The sequence below is a fragment of the Solanum verrucosum genome, unplaced genomic scaffold (genome assembly GCF_900185275.1).
Source record: "Solanum verrucosum unplaced genomic scaffold, falcon-dt-bn FXZP01000031.1, whole genome shotgun sequence".
NCBI lineage: Eukaryota > Viridiplantae > Streptophyta > Magnoliopsida > Solanales > Solanaceae > Solanum > Solanum verrucosum.
This window is the reverse complement of record NW_026020194.1, coordinates 2,989,905-3,011,853: the sequence shown is the minus strand read 5'-3', so window position 1 is coordinate 3,011,853 and position 21,949 is coordinate 2,989,905. Positions and strand designations below refer to the sequence as shown.

At 33.4% G+C, this 21,949-nt stretch overlaps 1 protein-coding gene and 1 pseudogene across 1 annotated transcript; one reads left to right on the top strand and one right to left on the bottom strand.

Moving 5' to 3' along the window:
* Window positions 1–1,762: 1,762 nt before the first annotated feature.
* LOC125829522 (uncharacterized) lies at window positions 1,763–8,314 on the top strand. The gene is made up of 5 exons (XM_049508743.1): window positions 1,763–1,864; window positions 4,110–4,379; window positions 4,542–4,638; window positions 5,883–5,991; window positions 8,067–8,314. Exons 1-5 carry the CDS (start codon window positions 1,841–1,843, stop codon window positions 8,143–8,145), a joined length of 579 nt encoding a protein of 192 aa, XP_049364700.1. The 5' UTR covers window positions 1,763–1,840; the 3' UTR covers window positions 8,146–8,314.
* An 8,146-nt stretch (window positions 8,315–16,460) lies between these two features.
* Window positions 16,461–20,524, bottom strand: LOC125829600 (F-box protein At2g26160-like; annotated as a pseudogene).
* Between the last annotated feature and the right edge of the window lie 1,425 nt (window positions 20,525–21,949).

Genomic DNA, 21,949 nt, shown 5'->3' with positions numbered 1-21,949 from the left:
TCTGTAATTATAAACTTTTAAGGGATAGATTGTAATTTTGCCTTAAAATGTATGTGATTTTTGTAATTTGCCCAACTATTTTATCCTAATTGGACCCACAATCCAAACTATTTACTTGACTGTCCCTTGTTCTATTCACTAAGTCATTGTTGATACCATCGGAGTGTGTATACTCTAATGGTATCTATGTACTCTAATACATCAAGCAGTAATTGAGCAATTATTTGACTGAAATATTATTTCTTCCTCCTTGATGCCATCATAGTATATATATACTCTAATGGTATAAAGGTGTAACTGAGAAGTATTTTCTTTAAATCACTGTTTTTTCTTCTTTGATACCATTATAGTATATATATACTTTGATAGTATCAAATGGTAAACGTGAATTAGTAGTTAAAAGCATGGGGGTATGAAAGTAAACGGGTAGCCGCTTGTAAACAATTTCCCTTTTTGGATACAAGTGTTATTTTCCCTATATTTTAACTAATTACTACTCCTATATGGAAGGATTACAAGAAAACAATGGCTTGTTGATATACTTGTTTCTAGTCAAGAGTATTTTTAAAAATTCAGTACCTTTTTTGTTTGAATTTGTATGTTTTATTTTCTTTTTAATCAATTATAAATAGGCGTATTCATGGATCAGTTAATCGATTATTGGTCAAAATCAAAATTAAACAAATTCAATTGATTTTCAAATTATTAAAATCAAACCAAGCCAAATATAAAACATTTTTCGGTATGGTTGTTATGAATTTCAATTAGATTATTTGGTTATTAATCATATACAAAAATAAAATAAACAATTCAGTCAAAAAGGAAAACAAAAGACAACAATTGATTCAAAAAGAAAAATAGTTAGAACAACTAACATTACATAACTTTTGACCGCTGAATTTATTATTAATAAAGATTTAAAATTTATCACTTTAGCCTAGACAAGGAAGAAACATTTACATTTCTAGTCCCTCCCAAGATAAATGTTTTTGTCTTAGGTGCTCTTGCTTTTATAAATGAATTTTGATGAAAAAGTTTATAAGATATTAAAACTATTCATCAAAAATAGTATATTAAGTATATATATATATGTATATATATATATATATATATATATTTGTTAGTTTGATTCGGTTATTTCTTTAATTTTTTTTAACAAATTAAAACCAATCCAAATATTATCAATTTTTAAAAATGTAAAATCAAACCTAAATAAAATCTACTTATTTAATCGGTTTATTTTGATTTTTTGAATTGGGTCAATTTTTATCCAAATCATGAACACCACTAGTTATATGTTTGAAAATTACGTAATAAATATTATAAATCACAATAATGAACACCTTACAATACTTTTACAAAAAAATTAATTCAACTCTTTTATTTCTATCGTGCCACATAAATTGACACATAAAAAGTAACATATATTATTTAAAAATTATATTAAAAAAACTACTATAAATTACCATAATTAATCATTTAAAATATTTTAATTGAAAAAAACATAGAGGTAAAAGTTGTTTTTTAATAACCGTCATGAAAATGAATAGGAGTATTAGATTATATTATAGAAACGTCAGAAGGGCAATTTAGTCCAAATCCAAGCTCGTATAGATGTTTGTCGTGATCATCAATGTCGTGATCAGGAGCTTTCCTGGCATATTACCCCACCCCCCACCCCCCACCCCCCACGCCCTCTTCTTCCTGTAACGTTCCATATTCACCCCACCCACCCCCGTAAACAAACTACCCCTATCTCTCTCTCTCTCTCTGGATTTATACCTACTGTAATGCAGTTGGAGAAATAGAGTATTCGGAATCTATTGTTTGGTTTGTGAAAATGGCGGTGAATCCGAGCCAAGAGGTAAGGTTTGTTGCCTTATTGGAATCAATTGAGTTTTCTTAAATAGTACGCTATGTGCTTTTTTAATCAATTTGATCTTTAATTGCAGTTTTAGTTCAGTTCGATAGCTGCATTGTGCTGTTCTCGTTGTTTTTTTGGCTTGATTTTGGTTATTGTTGGAGTTTTGATGCAGTTTTTATCTGTTTGAAATGTGTAGCCTGAGTCTATATGCGTTGAGTGAATAACTGTTATCTGTCTAGAAATTATGAAGATATGAGTGAGAACGGTTGTTATATTTGAGTTAATTGTGTTTTTTGTGGTATTATTAATTTGTTGTAAGGAATTTCGATTTCTCTATGCAAAAGCCTAAGTTCATTACGGTCCTTGAATCTACTGTTTGTACAGTGGGTTAAATGCTTATATCTGTCATTTCTGTACAACTTATGAAGATATGAGTTTTTTTTGGAAGTAGTACAAATAGTAATGTGACAATTAGATCTAATTGAGATGTTTTATTTTAGGCTTTTCTTTTTATTTTGTGTAGATTAAGCTGCATGTCGATGTGTTTATTGTTTCGTGATTTGGATACGTTTTTTTTTTCTGTTAGAATTTTCGCTGTAATTTATTTGATCTATTAGTCAATTTGTTTAGACTGGGTTCACTTCAATGTGTTTTATGAATCTTAACTTCTATGTGTACGTAGTGCCAAAATGTTCTTCATGGTCATTGTGGTTGCAAATTTTATTTATTTCTAAAGAAAGTTATTGAGATACAGTTGGAGATATGACAGCTTATAAATGGAGTAAGTGTTGGTGGTTAACTCATAAATGTTGTACAATTGCATTTTAGAGTAGATGTGTCTTTTAAAGGAACCTTTATTTCCAGTCAGAAAGTGATACTGTGTTGCTTTTACTTCTCTTGTTTCATTAGCAAAGTGGTGGTCAAAAGTTGAGGCCAGTGACTATTCTCTAGACTACATTGAACATCAAAAACACTTTGGATACTATATGAGATTATTCAGCTCTAGGCTTGGATGGTTTTCTTGCACCAATTGAGTCTTGAAAAAGTTCAAATTCTTGGTCACTGTCTCTTAGATATTCTTAATTTTATATTCTGTCACCATATAATGCGAACTGGCGATTAAGCTTACATGCAAGTCCTACATTCTGATGCTTTTGTCATTGCTGAAAGTAGGGACCACTGAACCAATTATTTGATTGGCAAATCCTTTGATGTGGTGTGAAAGATTTTATTTGTTTTGTATCTTGTGCCTTATAAGAGAGTGTTCTTGAAGTTTGGATTTTCATTCTAAAAGATGAACAAGGGTAGCAGCAGACTTATGAATCATAGATGACTATTTCTTAACAAGAACAATCTACTTAGTAATTCCCCATATTATCGGTGTCGGAAGTGAGGTCAGTAAAAATATTATAGAGTTGATATAAGACCATAATTAAGGGCCTCTTGGTGATGGGTCAGTTCTTAAGATCTAGGTTGCTTGGACTCTCCAAAAATGTTGCCGCACCTGTGTTGGATCCTTCAAAAGTAGTGAAAATGTTGCCGCACCTGTGTTGGATCCTCCAAAAATGCACTACTTTTGAAGGATCCGACATGCACTCGATGACATGTTTGAAGAGTCTGTACAACATAGCTTAAGATAACATCCAAATTTTGCATGACAATTGAAAATGTACCTTAGTTTTGCTTTCGGGAGTTCATATGATGACCTGGTTACCCATATCATTTAGAAGTATGATATTTGCTAGCATGTTTTCTCTTTACGACTTGAGCTGTATCAACTTCCAGCTAGGTCAGCGTAAGGTAAACTTTATAATGTGCCAAGGATAAATTTTGCTGGCTTACATGCAGCTTAAACCTTTTAATACGAACATATCATGTTTTAAAGTCCCTTGTCCAAACAACAAGAAGTACATGTTATATCATTTGATCAAGAAAAACATAAAGCAGAATGCATCTTGTACTTTTTGTAGCTGTAGGACATTGCTACCATATATTATGTGCTACTATTATCTTCCTTTAGGCAATAGGTAATATTTCTTATGCTTCACCTATCTTTTTATGCACACTTCCCTAATCATCAAAATTATCTAGTTAGAAATTTTTAACCCAATATCTCTCCTTTTTTTCTAATAATGACTAATTTGTTTGTTAGTTCATCATCATATGTGCTTCTCTATTTATTTGATCATCTCTTCAAATTCTTTTATTTAGGATGTTGAAGTAACTTTAACTATTTCTATTTCAGCAAAGCCAAGATTCCCTGAATTTTGTTAAATTACCTGACGAAGGAACCAAAGGTCCTCTTTGTGAATCACATTTGGATATGGTGAACCTGAAGACTCCAATTTCAATGGATGCCCAATCAAATGGTGGAAACCATGCCAACCTGAAAAATGATAGCTCAGATGCTTATGGCTCATATTGTTTGGCCATAGATATTGACAAAAGAAAATTTGACGCACCTAAATCCACTGAGGAAATGAATGGGAATGTTAAGACGGATGACTATGTATCTGTAAGTGCCTCTTATGAATTTAATGATTTTAACATCATCACGTGGGAGGATGTTAATTCTAGAGGGTTCTTATGGTGCCTTTTCTTATTTGGTATTAGTTTGTTCTCTAATTAAGATTTTGTTAATGTAATGCTGAGCATTAACAAATTAATTGCATTTCAGAGTATGTTTCAGAGAGAAATTTCATCACTGATGGGAGGAAAGTTCATGCAACAGATGATGAATAACAGCTTTGAGTTACCCAAATTTGCATGTAAAGGTAGATTCTTTTCTGCAATCAATCACTCTGTTTTGCATTTTCTAAATATGAATTTTGTTATAGATGATACCTGTTATTTTTCCTCTGCAGTTTTCCTTATTATGTTTTGAAATACATTTATCAAATTTGCTTAAGTCAATTGGATGCTTCTAATGAGCTTGAATCCTGCCAGAGTATCTTCCTATATTTTCCCTTATAAAGATATATATTTGACTAATGTTTCAAAAATATTCAAAACTGGAAACTATTTCTTCAGGGAAGGATGACAGATCTGGTTGGTCTTTGGTGAAATAACCGAGACATGTAACAGTCTCCGATTCTCATGATTATATCCACATGCTAGTTAAGAAAGTAGAAAAATTCTCTAAGAATCAATGCATTCTCTGTAAATAGCTTTACAACATACTTGTGGATAACTCCTGTGATAGGCTCTTCTTCAGTTTCCAACTATCACAGCTCTTTTATTTATTTATTTTTTATAATAACACCACGAGTGGCGACATGAAGTACATAATGACTTGTAACTATGTTGGGTTATAGTGTCAATGATATTCTGCTTTAGTGATGTCAAAGCTGAAACTTGCCACACTAATCTACTCCCAAATCTGTAGTCAAACACCTAGTTTTCCCTTTCCTGTGTTATCACCTTGGTTGCAAAAGGTTGCTAGTGCATACTTTGAAATCCAGTCGTTAAAGTTCTCTTCTTTTTGCAGTTGTATTGGGGAAACCCTGTAAAACCTTGTTGCCAAATTAACTACATTACAATCTCAATATCTCAAAAGTGAAATATAATCGGCTTATCATGTGCATGAAGTGCTCCACAGACCCAATGTCTGTTCTTATTTCCTGAAGAGTTCTCTACAGATGAAAACGTTTGATGTTGTTCCTAGATCAACTTGTCATTTCTAGGCAATTAATCAAAATATATGTTTTACCATGGTATATTATCAAGTGTACTTACTGATCAAAAAGAAAATTATCAAATATACTTAGATACTTAAGTTAGCCTTTGCAAGTTGCAACTGCTCTGATTAGACAGCATCAGTAGATATCACTGGTCATCCTGTCTTCTATTGCGGTTGAGTTGTTGATTGTTTCCATATAATAAAAGAGCAAGTAAAGGTTCAATGACTTTTCAGTTAGCTGAAAAAGGTGGTTCCTTCACCTCATATCAGGACCAGATTTGAGCTTAAGTTGTACAATGAGATGAAAAGCTCACAAGTGTTTCTTGTTTTAAATGGCAGATAAATGTTTGACCGAGAAGGTATATGATACACCTAGCAACAGATTGAGAAAATACAAGCGCTCTGCATCTTTCAATTCAAGAAGAGTTGTTCTCCTTTTCTCAGTCATGTAAGTTTAATTCCTGAATCCGTTCTTTTCATGTTTTCCTTTTTGGTGCTAAAAACATTGCATTCATTACATTCATTACCAATACTATATTCATTTCTCATAATCTGTTTAGTTGATACAATTTGTGTATCAGCAGGCTTGGCTCAACAAGAGTGAGGCATAAGCCAAACTTCACAAAGAAGCCCTAAAAAAAAAATTTAGCTTTTAAATTTTGATGTCAAATCATATTTTCTAGTTGACATATTTAAATTGAATAAATTCTTATAATAACTAAAACAAGAATATTTATCTAAAAGTACTTAGTTGATTTATTAATCTAAATCTGACCGTTGGGTCTATTTGGCCCAAAAAAAAAGAGAATAAATATCTAAAACAAGAATATATATTTATGAAGTAAGAATATCAACAATGACAAAATTTAGTGAAAAAATATAATATAAAATTTGAATAATAAAACCTGACTCGGAAATTTGGTAAGTTGATAAAATGATATCGAACTAATGTTGTGTTGCTACAATATAATGATTGGCAGTTGCAATGCTTGAAATTTTTGCAGAATGCAGAAGGTTTGGTTAGACTTTATAATAGAAAAATGAAAAAAGTAAATATAGGGAAAATGTGGTCCATGTTAGTTGTTATTGGATATAAATGAGGTAACAAAAAAGTACCCACATAAAAAAAAAACTACAATTACCTAAAAACTATTTCATTTCCCAATTATTGCAACGATCCCCGCATTAAGGTAAAAAAATATTTTACTTTCTACCCAAAAACTTCTCTTCAAATCCAACAATACATAGGATTTTCTTCTAAAATAAAATATATAGAACACATCCTTAGGAAAAAGTGCATCCCCGAAAAAGTTGGGGCCCCAAGCCATTGCTTTAGTGGCTCTATAGTAGAGCCGGTTCTGTGTGGAAATAGATGATGAGCTGTCATGTGCAAACATCTGCATCAATGAATATGGAACAAGTATTGCACAACCAACCATAATAATTGAGGGTATAAATGTTTCACCAAGCTAATCGTTTTGAAAGCTATGGATTTGTACTGCTTGTCATCCCTTGATTTTGAATATTGTAGGTTATAACTACCAGAAAATGGTAGACTGTAACATGGTTTCTCAATGAACAAATGTAACTTTCAAGTTCTATGCTCTCTTTTATCGAATACATGTGCAAGCACCCATGTCCTTTTTTCTCTCTGTCATTGTCTGATTTTTGGTTGTCTGTGTTTGAGATGGATATTTATTATTAGAGCTGCAAGTAATGCAGACAGGATAGGAATAATAAGGTTAAAAGGATGTGATTGATGTTGTTTATTATAAAGATGCGTAGGGTTGCTTTTATTTTGGGATTTGGCAGGGCAAGATGTTATTTGGTCATTAGATCTTGAGTTACGGTGTTTAGACAACTTAATGACCTGGTGGGTGAGTGGGTGGAGAGATGGTGAGGGGGAAGATTATTTGCTTTTAATTGCATGGAATTCTTTGTCAAAGCCTACTGATCAGAGTTGAATGCAGATGTTAAGATGTCAGTCTACTACTATACAAAGTGTTTTGTCTTGATACTCACAAGTTGTTGGTAGGCTAATCTCTAGAGATGATTCAACTTGGAAAAAAGCTGAGAAAATGCATCGATTACCTATATTTAATCATTAAAGAAAATATGGATGAGAAAATAGCCAATACAGAGTAGGTTAGTCTCTACTGAAGATTGTAATGGTTAAATATTCTTGAAGGAGAAATATAGATGATATGGCTATGGGGCACAGAAGCATAAGCATAATCATCTGTAAGAAGGAAGAAATTGGAAATTAGTCATGTGATGTTGAGTCATTCAAGAAGTTGTTTGTCTTCTTGGCAGTATTGTTAATATAACAACTTATCTATCCCTACGCAATTGATGGTTACACATTTCGGTAAACTAAGTGTGAGCCAGTATGTTGAAGATGTTGATGCAACTTTAGTTACATGACACCTCTTTTGCTCCATATTGTACATATATTTCTTCTGGCGTTTAGTTATCGCTTCTATACAGCTCTAGCAATCGACTAAAAGTATCTTCCTTTTTCAGGTCGTGCATGGGGACGATCGTACTCATTTATCTTACTCTAAGAGTTAGAATGAGTGGTGATTGGGCTGCTAATGTTTAGCATCTACTTCTAGTCTTCCTGTCGCGTTTGCGTCCAGCATTTGTGAAAAGAGTTTGCTAGGTGACACTTTTGAATGAGTTCTCTTTCTTGCTTGTATTTTATCTTAATGTTTCATGAGTAGGAATCGTTCTTCATCTGTACATAAAGTTAGCAGTTAGTATACAAGTTGACCATTTGGTTTCTAATTTAAGTTTCTTTTTTTAATTTTTCTAATTTAATGTAAGTGAACTATTCTATCTTCAAGATAAATTGTTATTGATGAAAAATCAATACCAATGGTAGCCTACATAACGTAATGAAATAATATCATGTAACCAAAAATAAGTTGACATATTCAAAATGATGCACTTTAGGATATGTTTGTATGAAGACTTTACACAAGAAAATTCGACTCTTGTTAGTTTGGTTTATAGATTTAAAAATCTGACATAAATGATTTGATTTGATATTTTAGAAATCGAACTAACCTGGACCCTGGTCCATATACACCCCTAGTGAGTAGTGATCCTATTCGATTGATAGTTGTAACAATTTAGTTATTGGATTTGGATTTGCTATTACATGAAGTTGAAAGGATATCCTTTATTTTCAAAGAAAATAAACTGTTTCTTTAGCAATATAATATTGTTTTCTATTACTTTCGCTCAATATTGTTATAATTTGTAATTGTACACCCTCAACGAATTGGTATAAAAAGTACACTTTCTTAACAATATAGTATAAATGTGAACATGATCAACGATGGTTATGGTGACAAATGTCTCCAAGTCTTAAAGTTTGCGCCTTATTTTAAGAAAAATTGTAACCTCCACCTTTTTATAACTTCATATATTATATTAAGAAGTTGTGTTGAATGAAAGTAGTATATATGTCTTGATTAGGATGGTTAGTAGATCATTGTCAATTCCGAGTAATATGGTAAATAGGCTACAAAATATCACTATATGTATATGCAAAAACTCTCATGCTAAACATTTATTCCCTTTCGATCTATTTTACTAATAATAATAATTACAATATCACATAATAAATGAGTTAGTGAAAAGATATGATCAAATAATAATATGCCAACACAGGTACCATATCATTACACCTATGACCACTGTTCCCATTCTCATCCCGTACAACTTCGATAACAATGCAATAATTGTGAGTAACCTGAGAAATTATTATGACAGTTAAATCAATCATATATTTAACCAAACACTGTTTACTAGAATTATCTAACTCATATATGGACTTGTAAAAGATGCAAGTATCTTGATATTATGCTCCCCTTAACAATCTGATATTCGCAAGACCTTGAGACAATTATCCTTGTTTAGACGTGTGGCGGATGACAATCCATGTTCTATGCTAGCCCAGTTCTAGGCGCACTGTCCAGGTTGTCTATAAGTCACTAACATCTTCAATCCCAACAGGAATTTGACGTACATCCTTAGTAGCCTCGTGTACTGCAACGAGTATAGCCACATGGGGCATGAAACAAGGCAGGTTTATGAGTGACTTGACACTTCTGCAAATTTCAAGACCAGAAATGAGATTGATGACATTTGATCTTTAATATTGGATACAGTATACTCACCAAAACTGACTGTAACACTGAAGTATTTGATGACCTTCGGCCACATGCTTAGAAAGTGCCAATGACCCTGTCAAGAAAACTCAATACAGATGCTGCACCTTTGGCCTGTAACACCAACAGGGAATGTCCAACGCCAATGGAAAATCATACAACTAATGGTAAACCAAGAATACTAAAGTTAGGACTAAAATCTTGAGAATAGTGAAAAGATCTAGTAGGATGGCCGGTAAAACAGCATGGTAATCTTCTTCACTCGAGAATGGGATGATAAAAACTCAGCTATCTTTTGTGCATTTTCCTGCCATATTGTGGAAACACACAATGTCCATATATTATGCAACTATGACAGAATTTTTTCTGAATGTTATGATTGTCAGGCAAGCACTCACCAATAAAAGTAGAGAGGAAACAAGAACTCTGAATTCAAGCTTTCAATCAAGCAAAGAGATAAAAGATAGCAAAAGAATTCTTAAATAGGGAGCAGAAATATTATAAAAAGACATCAGATACATGGACCTTAAGAAATTAATGCAAGAGGAATGGAGCTCAATAACTAGTAAAGTATAAAAGGAAGTCATATATTTATAAAGGTACTTGTTTGTCTTTGCCCACAGTTGAAGGTTTCTGAGTCTGAGTTGAATTACTTGCTGGAAGTTCCAAATTGCACATTCAGACTCGTCTTGTGATTCATCGCCACAAAACGAGTAGGCTTCCAACTCGTCTTATTGGACGTTCCAAGACGAGTAGGATTTCCAACTCGTTTTGTGATTCAGCGCCACACAGACACAACCAACTGTGTACCTGGAAGGAGGTTTCCAGGTCTAGCCTGATTACCAAACCTTTGGAAGATAATAAATTCAAAGAACCTAAATGAAGACGATTAACAGACCTACTGGAAGAAGATTATGGGCACCACCAAACAACTCCTTCAGAGTAATGCAAATCATGGCATTGGGTAATGGGCTAATGGCATTGTCAATTGCTCTGAGAGAGGAGTAATGACTCCATGCTTATGTCAACCAAGCTCTTGAGAGCTAACGCTGTTCATGGTGCCAAAAAAAAATTGACAATCAAGTCACTCTCACAGCTTCAGTAAATAAAATGGATCTAGCAAGTAATAACAACACAGAAGACTTAAAAGCAAGGAAAGCACCATCATTTTAATGCTTCTTAAACAAAGCCAGCAATCAAATGGGGCTAGGCCTGCACCTTCTGAATTAAGAAGGAGGTACACATTCTTTGCCAAGTTGATTTTCATAAGTTATATACTCCCTCCGTTTCAATTTGTTTGCCTTGATTTGACTTGGTACGGAGTTAAAGAAAATAAAAAAGACTTTTGCATCATGTGGTCTTAAATTAACGATATGTAGAATATACCAAAATGTTCTTTCATCTTGTGGCCTTAATCACGTCATGTTGAAAGTTGAAATCAAAGAATTGACAAAAAAGAAAGAGGCATTCTTTTTTAAATGGACTAAAAAGGAAAGTAAGAAACAAATTGAAACGGAAGGAGTACATACTTTGAATATCCGGACGAGTCGGTAAGCTAATCTTATACTTCACAGTCGTCTAACAGGGCAGGCACTGTCTTCAAAAAAAAGTAAGTCATGCCTGCGTAAGGTAACTTATCATATACAGCTTCAGACTTGTAAAAAGGCAGCAATTTAAACTTTACACAACTCGCAGGTTACAAATGTCAAATGTGTAATGGCCCAGCTTCAGACTGGCAATACATTACCACATTATCTGAACAAGATATGTTGACAAAATGTGAATTTATTTGCTTGTATGTGTAGGGGGAAAGCGATAGAAATTTGTTCCCACATAGTCTCGCCTGGTACACACTCAAAGCGATGGATGCTAAATATTCCATCTCAACCCCATAACATACAAATATAGTTTGGTACTTGTATTATAAGAATCATTAAAGAAATTGAACATAATCTAAAGCAAACCACTAAATGCACAAAACAGTTATTAGAAATTGAAAATCAACAAAAAACTAAAATGGAAAAAAAATGAAAAAGGAGAAAAACCAAACCAAACCTAGGGCTCGAGTATGTAACCCCGCGACAATCGAAACTGATGAGAGGCAAGGTTGAGAGCTAAGACAGAAAGAGAGCCATCAACAATAAAGACATCAAAATTGAGGGAGAAGAGATAGAGATAGAGATAGAGATAATAGTGAGGGAGAGATGATTCGGATTGCCTGGTGACGACAGCCAGCGACGGAGACAGCATAGCCGATGATTGGATATTCATCAGCTTGAGAACTCCTCTTCTTAATGCCATACCGGAAGAGTCTTCCTCTCCTCCAAAATCTCATAGAGTATCTGGGAGTAAGGCTTTTAGGACAACTTGTCGATCGAAGGTGTCATGCTGTTTCCACCATTTAAGCTTCCATTGGCTTTCTTCGCCAATGCCGACGAGTCATCCACTACATCAAACAAGCTCACCTTCCTTTTCTGCATCGTTCCCGTCCAGAATATCTAAAATCCATCACAAATTCAAAATCCTCAATAAAACAATTGCAGATACACTGAAAAATCGGAGAACAAGCGACCAGGATTTTAGGTTTCCGTCTGTTCTAGGTTTACAAGGAGGGAAATGAGAAGAGGGAGGGAAGATAAGATTAGGAAAAATTCGCTTTCAAATTGTTTATATTACTCTATTTAATACCAACTTTTTGTGGCTATTCTCTTCAATGGCCAGTGAAAAGGTCTTTACTCTCGGCTAATGTCTAATTGCCGCTAATAGTTGAGCAAAAGGAATAAATCACTAACATCTAATTAATTGCCATTAAAGGTGTTTCTTCTGGTAGTGATAAAAGATGTCATCCTTATCCTGTTTTGGAAATGGATATCCACTTAGTATCTCCAAGTTTGCAGGGTCAAGTTAAAATTACCACCATAGAAGGAAACAACTACAGAGTTCTGTTTGCTTGAGATAGGACTTAAAGAAGTGACAACTTTGAATAACAGACATGTGTTGACCAGATCTGCCGGAAGGAATAAAGTCTGGCCATCATGAACATCAAGCGCATATTCAGTTTCAAGCTTCTTTGCCCAATACTTTCACAGAGAAGGGAACTTATACCTTGCTGGAAGGGTGATTTCAACCCTAGTGATTCGGTTAAACAGACTAACAAAGTGATTTTAGGAGTGTCATTTTCAATAGAAACTAATCATCCATGGGAAGAACGGCAAAACTCCTTATTACCAAGGACCTCTGGGACCTTAAGGTAGTGACCAACTCTTCTTTCATGTATGCTAATAAGAAACCTTACATATTTTTCGTTTGTATAATCATCACGAGACAGCAGCAACCATGGCAGAACTCCCTTAATACTAGAAATAGTTTGTAATACTAACCTCCATTAAGTACAAACACATGTGACTCGGACTTTATTAGTAATGTAACAAGACAATGAGCTATCAACCTCAACAATTCCTGCGGAAGCTCTGACCAACCAGCCATTTACAATCTGATACATCAATAAGGAATGTGAGATATATTATTAGAGCAAAACAATAATCAAACAACTTACAAAGTATCACACGAACTTAGTATAACAACCAAAAGAGATGATTACTAAGCAGTAAGCAAACATGTTGTTTGTTACAATTCGGACAACAATCATAATGAGTACATATATATCTATCTACATGTTGTTTCAAAGCATAAAGATCTGCAATCTGAACTGAGGAATTTAGAGGTTAGCTCACCCTCGCGGGATCGCAACTATATAGCTTCAGAGAAGGAGTTCTCTAACAAAATATTGCTACCTGTACTACAGTGTTCCTTCTTTCCCCACCACTTATTCACCAAATTTACAAGGTTGATTCTAGCTCATTGAAGTGCAACACCAGATCATACGAGTAAATATAATCAACAGGAGAGGATTCAAAATAAAGATGGCAACTTTTTCTAATATAGTTATAATTCCTCAAATAATTGCAAAAAATTAATTTCACTCCAGCAATGACAGCTTATAGTGCTGCTTGACAAATTCCTAGGAAATAATAAACCATAAGGTTCTAAAAAGCAACAGCTTTACTACGATCAATTAAGTAATTCTTCAAAAACCAATATCAAAAGAGCATAGGGAGCTATAATAATCGAACAGGTGTCAGAAAATTGTTGCAGAGCATGAATCTGAAAATTTACAAAAAAGCAGCAAAGAAGATTTACCTAAACATTCACAATCGGTTGGTCGAGCGATCGAGATTACCTACCAATAACAAGGATGGATGCACAAGGTTTTATAGCCATACTGATTTCTAGTTTAGATAATTTCTCTTTCCCCAACCTGATCTGGTTCTGGAAATTAGACCCATATTTACCAAAAGTAGCAATATTTTTCAGTTTACCAAACATAACAGGAGTTATGTTCCAAAACGTATACAAAATCAGGCTTCAAATCTCGCTCAAGGCACCAAATTTCACTCACAAGTTCATGTATAAATTTTTTATGAAACATGTATATAATGGTATATATTTTGTTTCAAAACGTTACAAAATCTGATATAGTACGTATAAAATCTGTCTTATTAAGATTATATTCTTCAAACATCTACAACAGAAAAAATATCAGAAAAAATTCTAATGTCATTTAACTACAAACTTGAAAATTTGACAAAAAAATTACTATTCCTAATGTCATGACTATATAAGGAGATAATGAACTTCTATGGATAAATTGTAACTTTGTGATAGATAAAGTAATTTTTCAGTGATTCTATCAAAACTTTTATTGAAAAATTACAATTAATTGTAGCTTGAAATATTTAAATAAAAAGGTAATGATATGGAAAAGACGATTTAATGTATTACTATATCACTATATGGGAAAATTTATAAATTTGTATATTAAAAAGATTTTTAAATGGTATCTAATTCTATATAATACACAATTATTCTAATTATCATAAATAAAAGGTTTCATTCTTTTTTAGATTTTAGTTTGAGATGTTCAAATGAGCGACTTTAGGTTAAGTTTCTATTTCTCATTAATTAGTACATATGTCTACCTTGTTGGTTCTGATTTTTCCTGCGTCTCGTACATTTGTTCTTTTTCCTTTTTATGATAGTTTTATATTCTGTTTTAAACTTAATTTTTCCGAATCACTATTTTTATATATTCATTTTAAGGTTTTTGAACGAATAAATCCTCAAAAGGATAAATTTATAGCTCCACATCTAAAAAAGGTTAAAAGAGTAAATGTAGAAAAATAAAATCATAATTTTATTTAAAATATTCATGACATTTTATTAAGTTTTGGCTTTAGGCCATTACTTGTAGAGAGCCACCTCTCCTATAATACAAGAATTAGTTAGGTAGGATTTAGTTATCTTTATAAAAGTTATTTCATCTTTTCCCCTGCATAAATAACAAATAAATTCCCTCATAACTCATACATATATTAGTAATGCAGGAATGTAATCAGGTAACCAAACACCGTACTTGTTGTGATGAATTTTATACCTAGAAAATAAAATGCTACTTAACATAGTACCTATTATGATAGTTTTAATATATGACCGTGAACCAACCCCTCTTCAGTATAGGCAGGTCTTTCTTTAGAACAGATTCATTCCAGAACAGAAAACCAAATTGAGAATCAGAATCGCGCTTGGAGCCTATCGCTAGAACGAACAACACACCAGCGACCAGACTTGCTACGCTAGTAGGGCTTGTGGGCAAAGCAAGAGATCTTATTTTATCCTTAAGAATAGTGGAGGCTGAATCAACTGGGTCACCGGAAAAGAACATCTACTTAAGCAAAAATCATAAGAGAAGAAACGTTCACAGAAGGTTGGGAAATAGTACGCCCGGTTCACCAGGTTCTACCACTGCAGGGCCTGTAAGGAGAGGAGTGCATGGAAATTTGACTTTGATGGCACGACTAATCAAAATGGGTACGGAGTAGGGGCATTGCTGATCATAACCACAAACCAAACGACTCCTTAGTTTGTGGTTTTCTAATGGCACAACATCAACTCAATGAATGACCATTTTGGTGAGTTCTGATTGACAATAAGAATATGTAGGCTATAGAGAACCCTTTTATCTTTATTCATCAATCACATATTTTACATACGAAAAGAGAGGTAGCAAGATGTTGAAACAATTGCAAATATTAATGTGTTGTAGTAGTATCTTGATAAATTTACAGTAGGAAAAATTCATTAGTTTATTCTACCTTTTCCCTCCTCCTTTATGTTCATTGCACGAAGAATTGCTTGTAAGGGATGTGGTATGACTTATTTGCGAAGCAAATGCTTATAATTATTTATTTGGTAAAACAACAAAAACTACGACTCAATCTCAAACTAATTTGCATAACGCTTCATTTATGCCCGTTTCATTATCACTACCTTGAACAATGCCCGTTAGCGATACAAGTTACTACAAGATGCCCTCTTTCTTGAAGATAGAACAGAGACCTTATAATTGTAAAAAGGAACGGAAATTTTGATCTGCCAGATACTTTCAATAACCCAAAGGAGTTCTTTGAGCTTTAACAGTAACATGATCATATTGTCTCACAATAACTAACACAATACGATAAGCTAAAGTTAGATAATAGTTGGGCAACAGTAACAATTTCCCCTTGAACATAGAGCAATTAAAATACAACATATTTTAGCGATGAACAGCAAAACTAACTTACGCTAGATGTGTAGCTGCAAATTATGCTACATTCTTGAACATCCAAAACTTAAGCCATACGTCTGCACTTCTGAGCAAGATTCTCAAAAATCTTATGAACATCAGCAGATGTAACTGGATTTGATGGATCAATGGATGTTTGTCAAGAAAATGTGGATGGTAAATAAATGGCCAAAACCTATATACAGAATAAATGGGACATACCAGTTAAAGATTAATAATAAGGGAGAGGGGTAAAAAAGATTTTGTTCATCCGAGATTTGTTTATATACCAGTTAAAAAGTAATTAGTTCAACAATGAGAAGTTTGGTTCTACTTTTGCATCTCTTCATCCAATAAACTGGTTAAATAGTTATATCACCATTCACCACGGGCGATAACAAAACTCAGTTTGCAAGTGGAACAACCTTCCTCATGTCCTATTCTGGAGTGGTTTGTGAACTTTAAGGTTTCAGATTCCATGGATTTACTCAAATTACAGATCAGAAATTCTAGTGTACAAACTTCTAATGTTCATGAAAGTTAGACATGCAAAAAAATTGATGAAGTAAGAAGTTTCATTGACAAAAGGCAAGAAAAAAAAAAGACAACAGGATGGTGCCATATTAAAGTAGATGAGCTTGACAACTTTTGGAGCAGAAACAAAAGCTAGTGAGTTTTCAGAGTAGAAACTTAGTTACATAACACAAAAATCATAGAGCTAACAAAGTCCAGGAAGTTGTCAATGGCAACGCTATTAACAGGGGAGAGAAAGCTTCAACTGAATAAAAAACTCAAACATCTAGCTTTTAGGGTATGAAGAGGAGTTGAAATACCATAAAAAATTACATATGCAAACAACCAAAATCTTTACATAGTTAATCATATCACTATACAAGAAAAATCATATCACTATACAAGTATGGATATCATCACTTCAAACAAAGGTTAGATGGCAATAATAGAGCGGTTTCTTTATCAATACAACATTTATTGTAGCCACTTAACAGAAAAAACAGAATAAGACCAAACAATTTCGTCTCAGGTCAGTCCAGACAATAGTAAGCAATCTATTTCTTGCATTTATTTGTTTCTCCATCAGTATATTCGTCATCATCTCTTAATAATTTAACGCCATCATAGAAATGTTGATGCTCCTAATACGCTTCCAAGTAATCCAATGAGACAACACAAAGTTTCTGATTATTTTCGAAAAAGAAAATTTATTTACATATCTATTGAAGATGTTCATTTTATTAATGAGTGGAAGCATCCTAAAAAAAACACTATGGCAAATTACATTTTCTTTGATAAATCTTATTGTCATGTGAAAAAGAGCAACAGTGCTCCAAATAAAGAGTATAAGGAGAAAATGTTCAAGAACAACACCATTGGCTCTGCTAAAGAGTCCACGTGCGAGTATTCAATAACATATCCAGAAAGCATAATGGCCTCGGCCAAAAGATTGAGATTCAAGGATCTAGTTAAGCTCCAGCTGAATTGGTTGAGAAAGGAAGATATGGAAGTGCTTACAAGGTGAAAGCTAATGTAACACCGGTCACTAGGAATAAGGGTCGGGTAATTTGAAAGGATGACTTCTGGAAGAGGATACATCAAAATGAAGAATGTCAAATATTACTTTGTTGCTTCTATTTTTTCAGGCCATAGAGGCTAACAATTATATGATTACAAGCAAAAATGACAGTTTGTTTAAGCATCTCAAACATATATTTATTCTTCTGTGTGAAACTCATTTTAACACCTCGAAGAAACAACTTCAAAACACAGTTTATTGAAGTAGAGTAATAGAAGAATCTTACAACCTCTTTTGTTTCTATAGACAACTAGAAGATAATTACATCAAATATCATTTAGTATGTCAATCACAATGGTGATTGCTCCTCAATATTAGTAGATCTTGAAGAGTTTCCAGTAAGAAACTTGAAATAAAGACAACATTGATGTAGTGCAGATTCCAACATAACATACCTTGAAGCCAGGTAGCATAACCATTGATGAGAGTATCTTTGTCCAATTCTACGAAAACAACAAAGATGCATCACTAAGTCTGAAGGTAAATGACATATTCTAAATACTCTAAAAGAATCCAGTTGACTTCGGGGCTAAAACAAGAACACATAGAATAATAATAAAATGGTAAACACAGAAAAATGACTCACTCAGCACGGAGTTGGTGTGATCCAAATTGGAGGAAAAACGCGACTGAGGAAAACATCATCATAATGCGGCTGGATACTGCCATCTGCTAAGTTGAACACCCTCATGTCCAAGCCGCCTCCTTCTTCGAAATAGAGGTATGCACCTAAATAATTATCTGTAAAATAAATATGATTGGGCTTGATTCCCGTAAATTGAGAAGCTTGGACCTAAAAAGAGGCATTAGCACCCAGGAAAAAAGCTCTGTCCCCTAAATCCCTAATTGTCGTATTTCTGTGAGCTTCTAAATCAATCTTGAAAACAACAAAATTTCGTGTTCCGTACGCATACGACATATCCTCCTCATTATCATTTATAGATGGGATGTACGTCAAAAGAATTCTTTCGCGATCATCTTGCACGCACCTTAAACCAACACCACTTTGCGCAACAACAAAAAATGATCCTAGTGATTCTAGGATGTAATAATTACAATCAGCCAATGGTTCTAGCTGCGCTATGTTACGACTACTAGCAGGTTCAGGGCCAGCAACATCACAAACTTGGATGGAACCGCCACAACCAATTGCATAAAAATTGCCATTAAAATACAACACTTCACTAAAATGTCCAAAGTGGATGGGCTTGGTAATCCTGGTCCATAAAAAATCTCTTGGTCTCCAAAAACTCAGGAACTTGAAACTTCCGTCAATGACCATAAGAACATAGTCATCTGTATGAGAAGGATTGGCTGAGAGAACAACTTTCTTGACAAAGTTCCATAGAAAGCGAGTCTGGTTGAATTCATAATGTTTTGTGGTATTTTGATGAGGCAGTTGGATTTGTACACCCGAAAAAGGATGTAATAGATTGATTTCACCGTCTTCTTTTCCAACAGTGATAAGCCATCCCATAGATTCCATACATCTTTTCCCATGGGTTTCCGGAATTCTCTTTTTAAAAATCATGTCATTATAGAAACTATAGAATTTCCTACCGGTATTATCATCCTCATCATCATCACCATCACCGTCTTCCTCCTCGGCTAGCATTAGCCATGGAACCCTAGGCAAATTACTGATAAAACTGTGCTCATTGGCCACCGAATGCCAAGATTTACAGACACTACTGAAATTAAAATAATCCTCAATCAAATCCAAACGACTAAGAATTACACCCAGAAGATCACTTTGAAGTTTCGACCAATCATGCAACTTTCAAGCCCTAGCTAGCGAAATGATTTGACAATAATATTGAGAAAATGTTAGGAAAATATCTAATTTATGTCCTCACCAACACTGATAAGATGAATAAACAAGCTGCGGTTTCTTCTTCAGTCGTAATTTTGTTCGGCGATGGGACAGCCGAAACTCTCCACGTACGGCGGTGAGACGGGCGGAGCTCCAGGAACACTGCACACTGTCAGAGTGGTGTTTGGTTGGTAGAATAAAACAATTGACAGAAATTTATCATTTACTTGTTGGATTTTGCTTTTATTTATCAAAGGGATGATAATGGGTCGGGCCAGGGCAGGGCAGGGCAGGGTGGAATGGGGCAGATTTTGTCTTCTGCGGGGGTGGGGCGGGGCGAGGTAGGGTAATCTTTAGAGGAAATTTTGTAAATAGCCAAAAAAAAAGTTAGTTAGGCTTTATAGTTATAGGATACTCCTAATTTTGATTTATAGCTACATATTAGAGAGGGAAGAGAGATGAGCGAGATTGGGAAAGGAAGGAGAGAGGCGGGAGAGAGGGGAAGAGAGGAGAAAGCCTCACGTAATTATAGCTAAAATTAAGTTGCGAGTGGTAATTAATGAAAACTATAACTATGATAGCTAATTAACTAATATATGTTAGCTTATCTTTGTAATTTCCCTTAATCTTTAAGCAAGTGTGGATTGAGCGGAGGCAAGTTGAATTTTTTCAAAAAGATTTAGGATTTGTTTGGAAAGTCACAATGTAATTTGGTGTACCTACATCTTTTGACATTTTGGTAGACGCAAAAGAAGAATTGGGTGTTATTAGTGTTTTTAAAAACATTTTTTAAGGCGAGTCCTGAACAAGTCTCGGGGCGGGGCGTACCAAAAACGCTCTGAGGTGCAAATTGAAGACATAGATTCATAGGGCGTAAGCTCCAAGTGTAAAAACGTATGCCCTAGGCTTTTTTATTATTATTATTATTATTATTATTGATTTTTTTTATTTTAAATTATATTTTTATTATTGGTGTAGTGATATTTTTCAAATAGTAATTATAATATTTTTTTTCTTCAATATTGCTTATTAATACCTTTCTCAAATAAAAATCATAATATTTTCTTTATATATTATAGGTTATTTATTAAAATTTATTTGTAAAATAATTGAAAGTTTTACTTTTGCTTATTTTTTTGTAATAAAATTATAAAATTGTATCTATATGAGACTACGCCCTGTAGATTCATAAAACTCACGTCTCGTGTCTCGGTGCTTACGTCTCGCCACATATTACATAAAACGTTTCGCCTCACGCCCCCGTCTTTTAAAACACTAGTGTAATTGAAAAGGAGTAATCACACTCCTCAATTCCTAAGAGAGGAATAGGAATTGGTGTAATTACATGAAACTTTTTAAAATTATTTTCTTCCTTTTATTTACATTTGTATTTATTTGTTTTAATTTATGTTTTAATTATATTATTTTTAATATATATTCTGTTATTTTAATATTTTCTAAAAATTATTTTTTTGTTTTTTATTTTTATATTCATTCCTTCTCATTTTCAACTGTTACTTTTTCATGTGATTATATTCAATTTTTCATGTTATTATTTATTTACTTGTTTTATTTTACTTTTTCATTAGCATAATTTTATTAGTATTCTAATTTTAAAATTAAGGTATAATTCATTGTTAAATAAGGTTATAGACTTAGATTTTCCTTTTCTTTTAAATCATATTTATGTACGTTATGTTGAAATTTGACATAAGAGTAAGATGTTAAACTTTTTTGTTTTAAATTTACAACTTATGTTATATTTTCTAGGGTTAAGGGTTTGAAAAATACCCCAACTTTGGTCGGATTTACTATTGCGATACTAAACTTTCATGAGGACCTATTACCTCCCTAGACTATTTAATACCGTATTTTAAACAGATATATTTGCCCCACGTGGACATAAAAAATAATGCAAAATTATAAATAGTAATGTGTCCACGTGGGCACATATATACCTTTAAAATACACTATTAAATAGTTCAGGGGTAAAAAATACGGTATTAAATAGTCTAGGGAGGTAATAGGTCCTTATAAAGTTTAGTATCGCAACAGCAAATCCGACCAAAGTTGAGGTAGTTTTTAGACTTTATCCCTATTTTCTATTTCACTTGTTTTAGTAGTGTTGATTTGATATTTCACATTGCAAGCCATTTAGTT

Coding starts and splice junctions, on each gene's coding strand:
- LOC125829522 (XM_049508743.1), top strand. CDS start 1,841: ATGGCGGTGAATCCGAGCCAAGAG. Junction 1,865..4,109: donor CGGTGAATCCGAGCCAAGAG/GTAAGGTTTGTT, acceptor TTTCTATTTCAG/CAAAGCCAAGATTCCCTGAA. Junction 4,380..4,541: donor AGACGGATGACTATGTATCT/GTAAGTGCCTCT, acceptor ATTGCATTTCAG/AGTATGTTTCAGAGAGAAAT.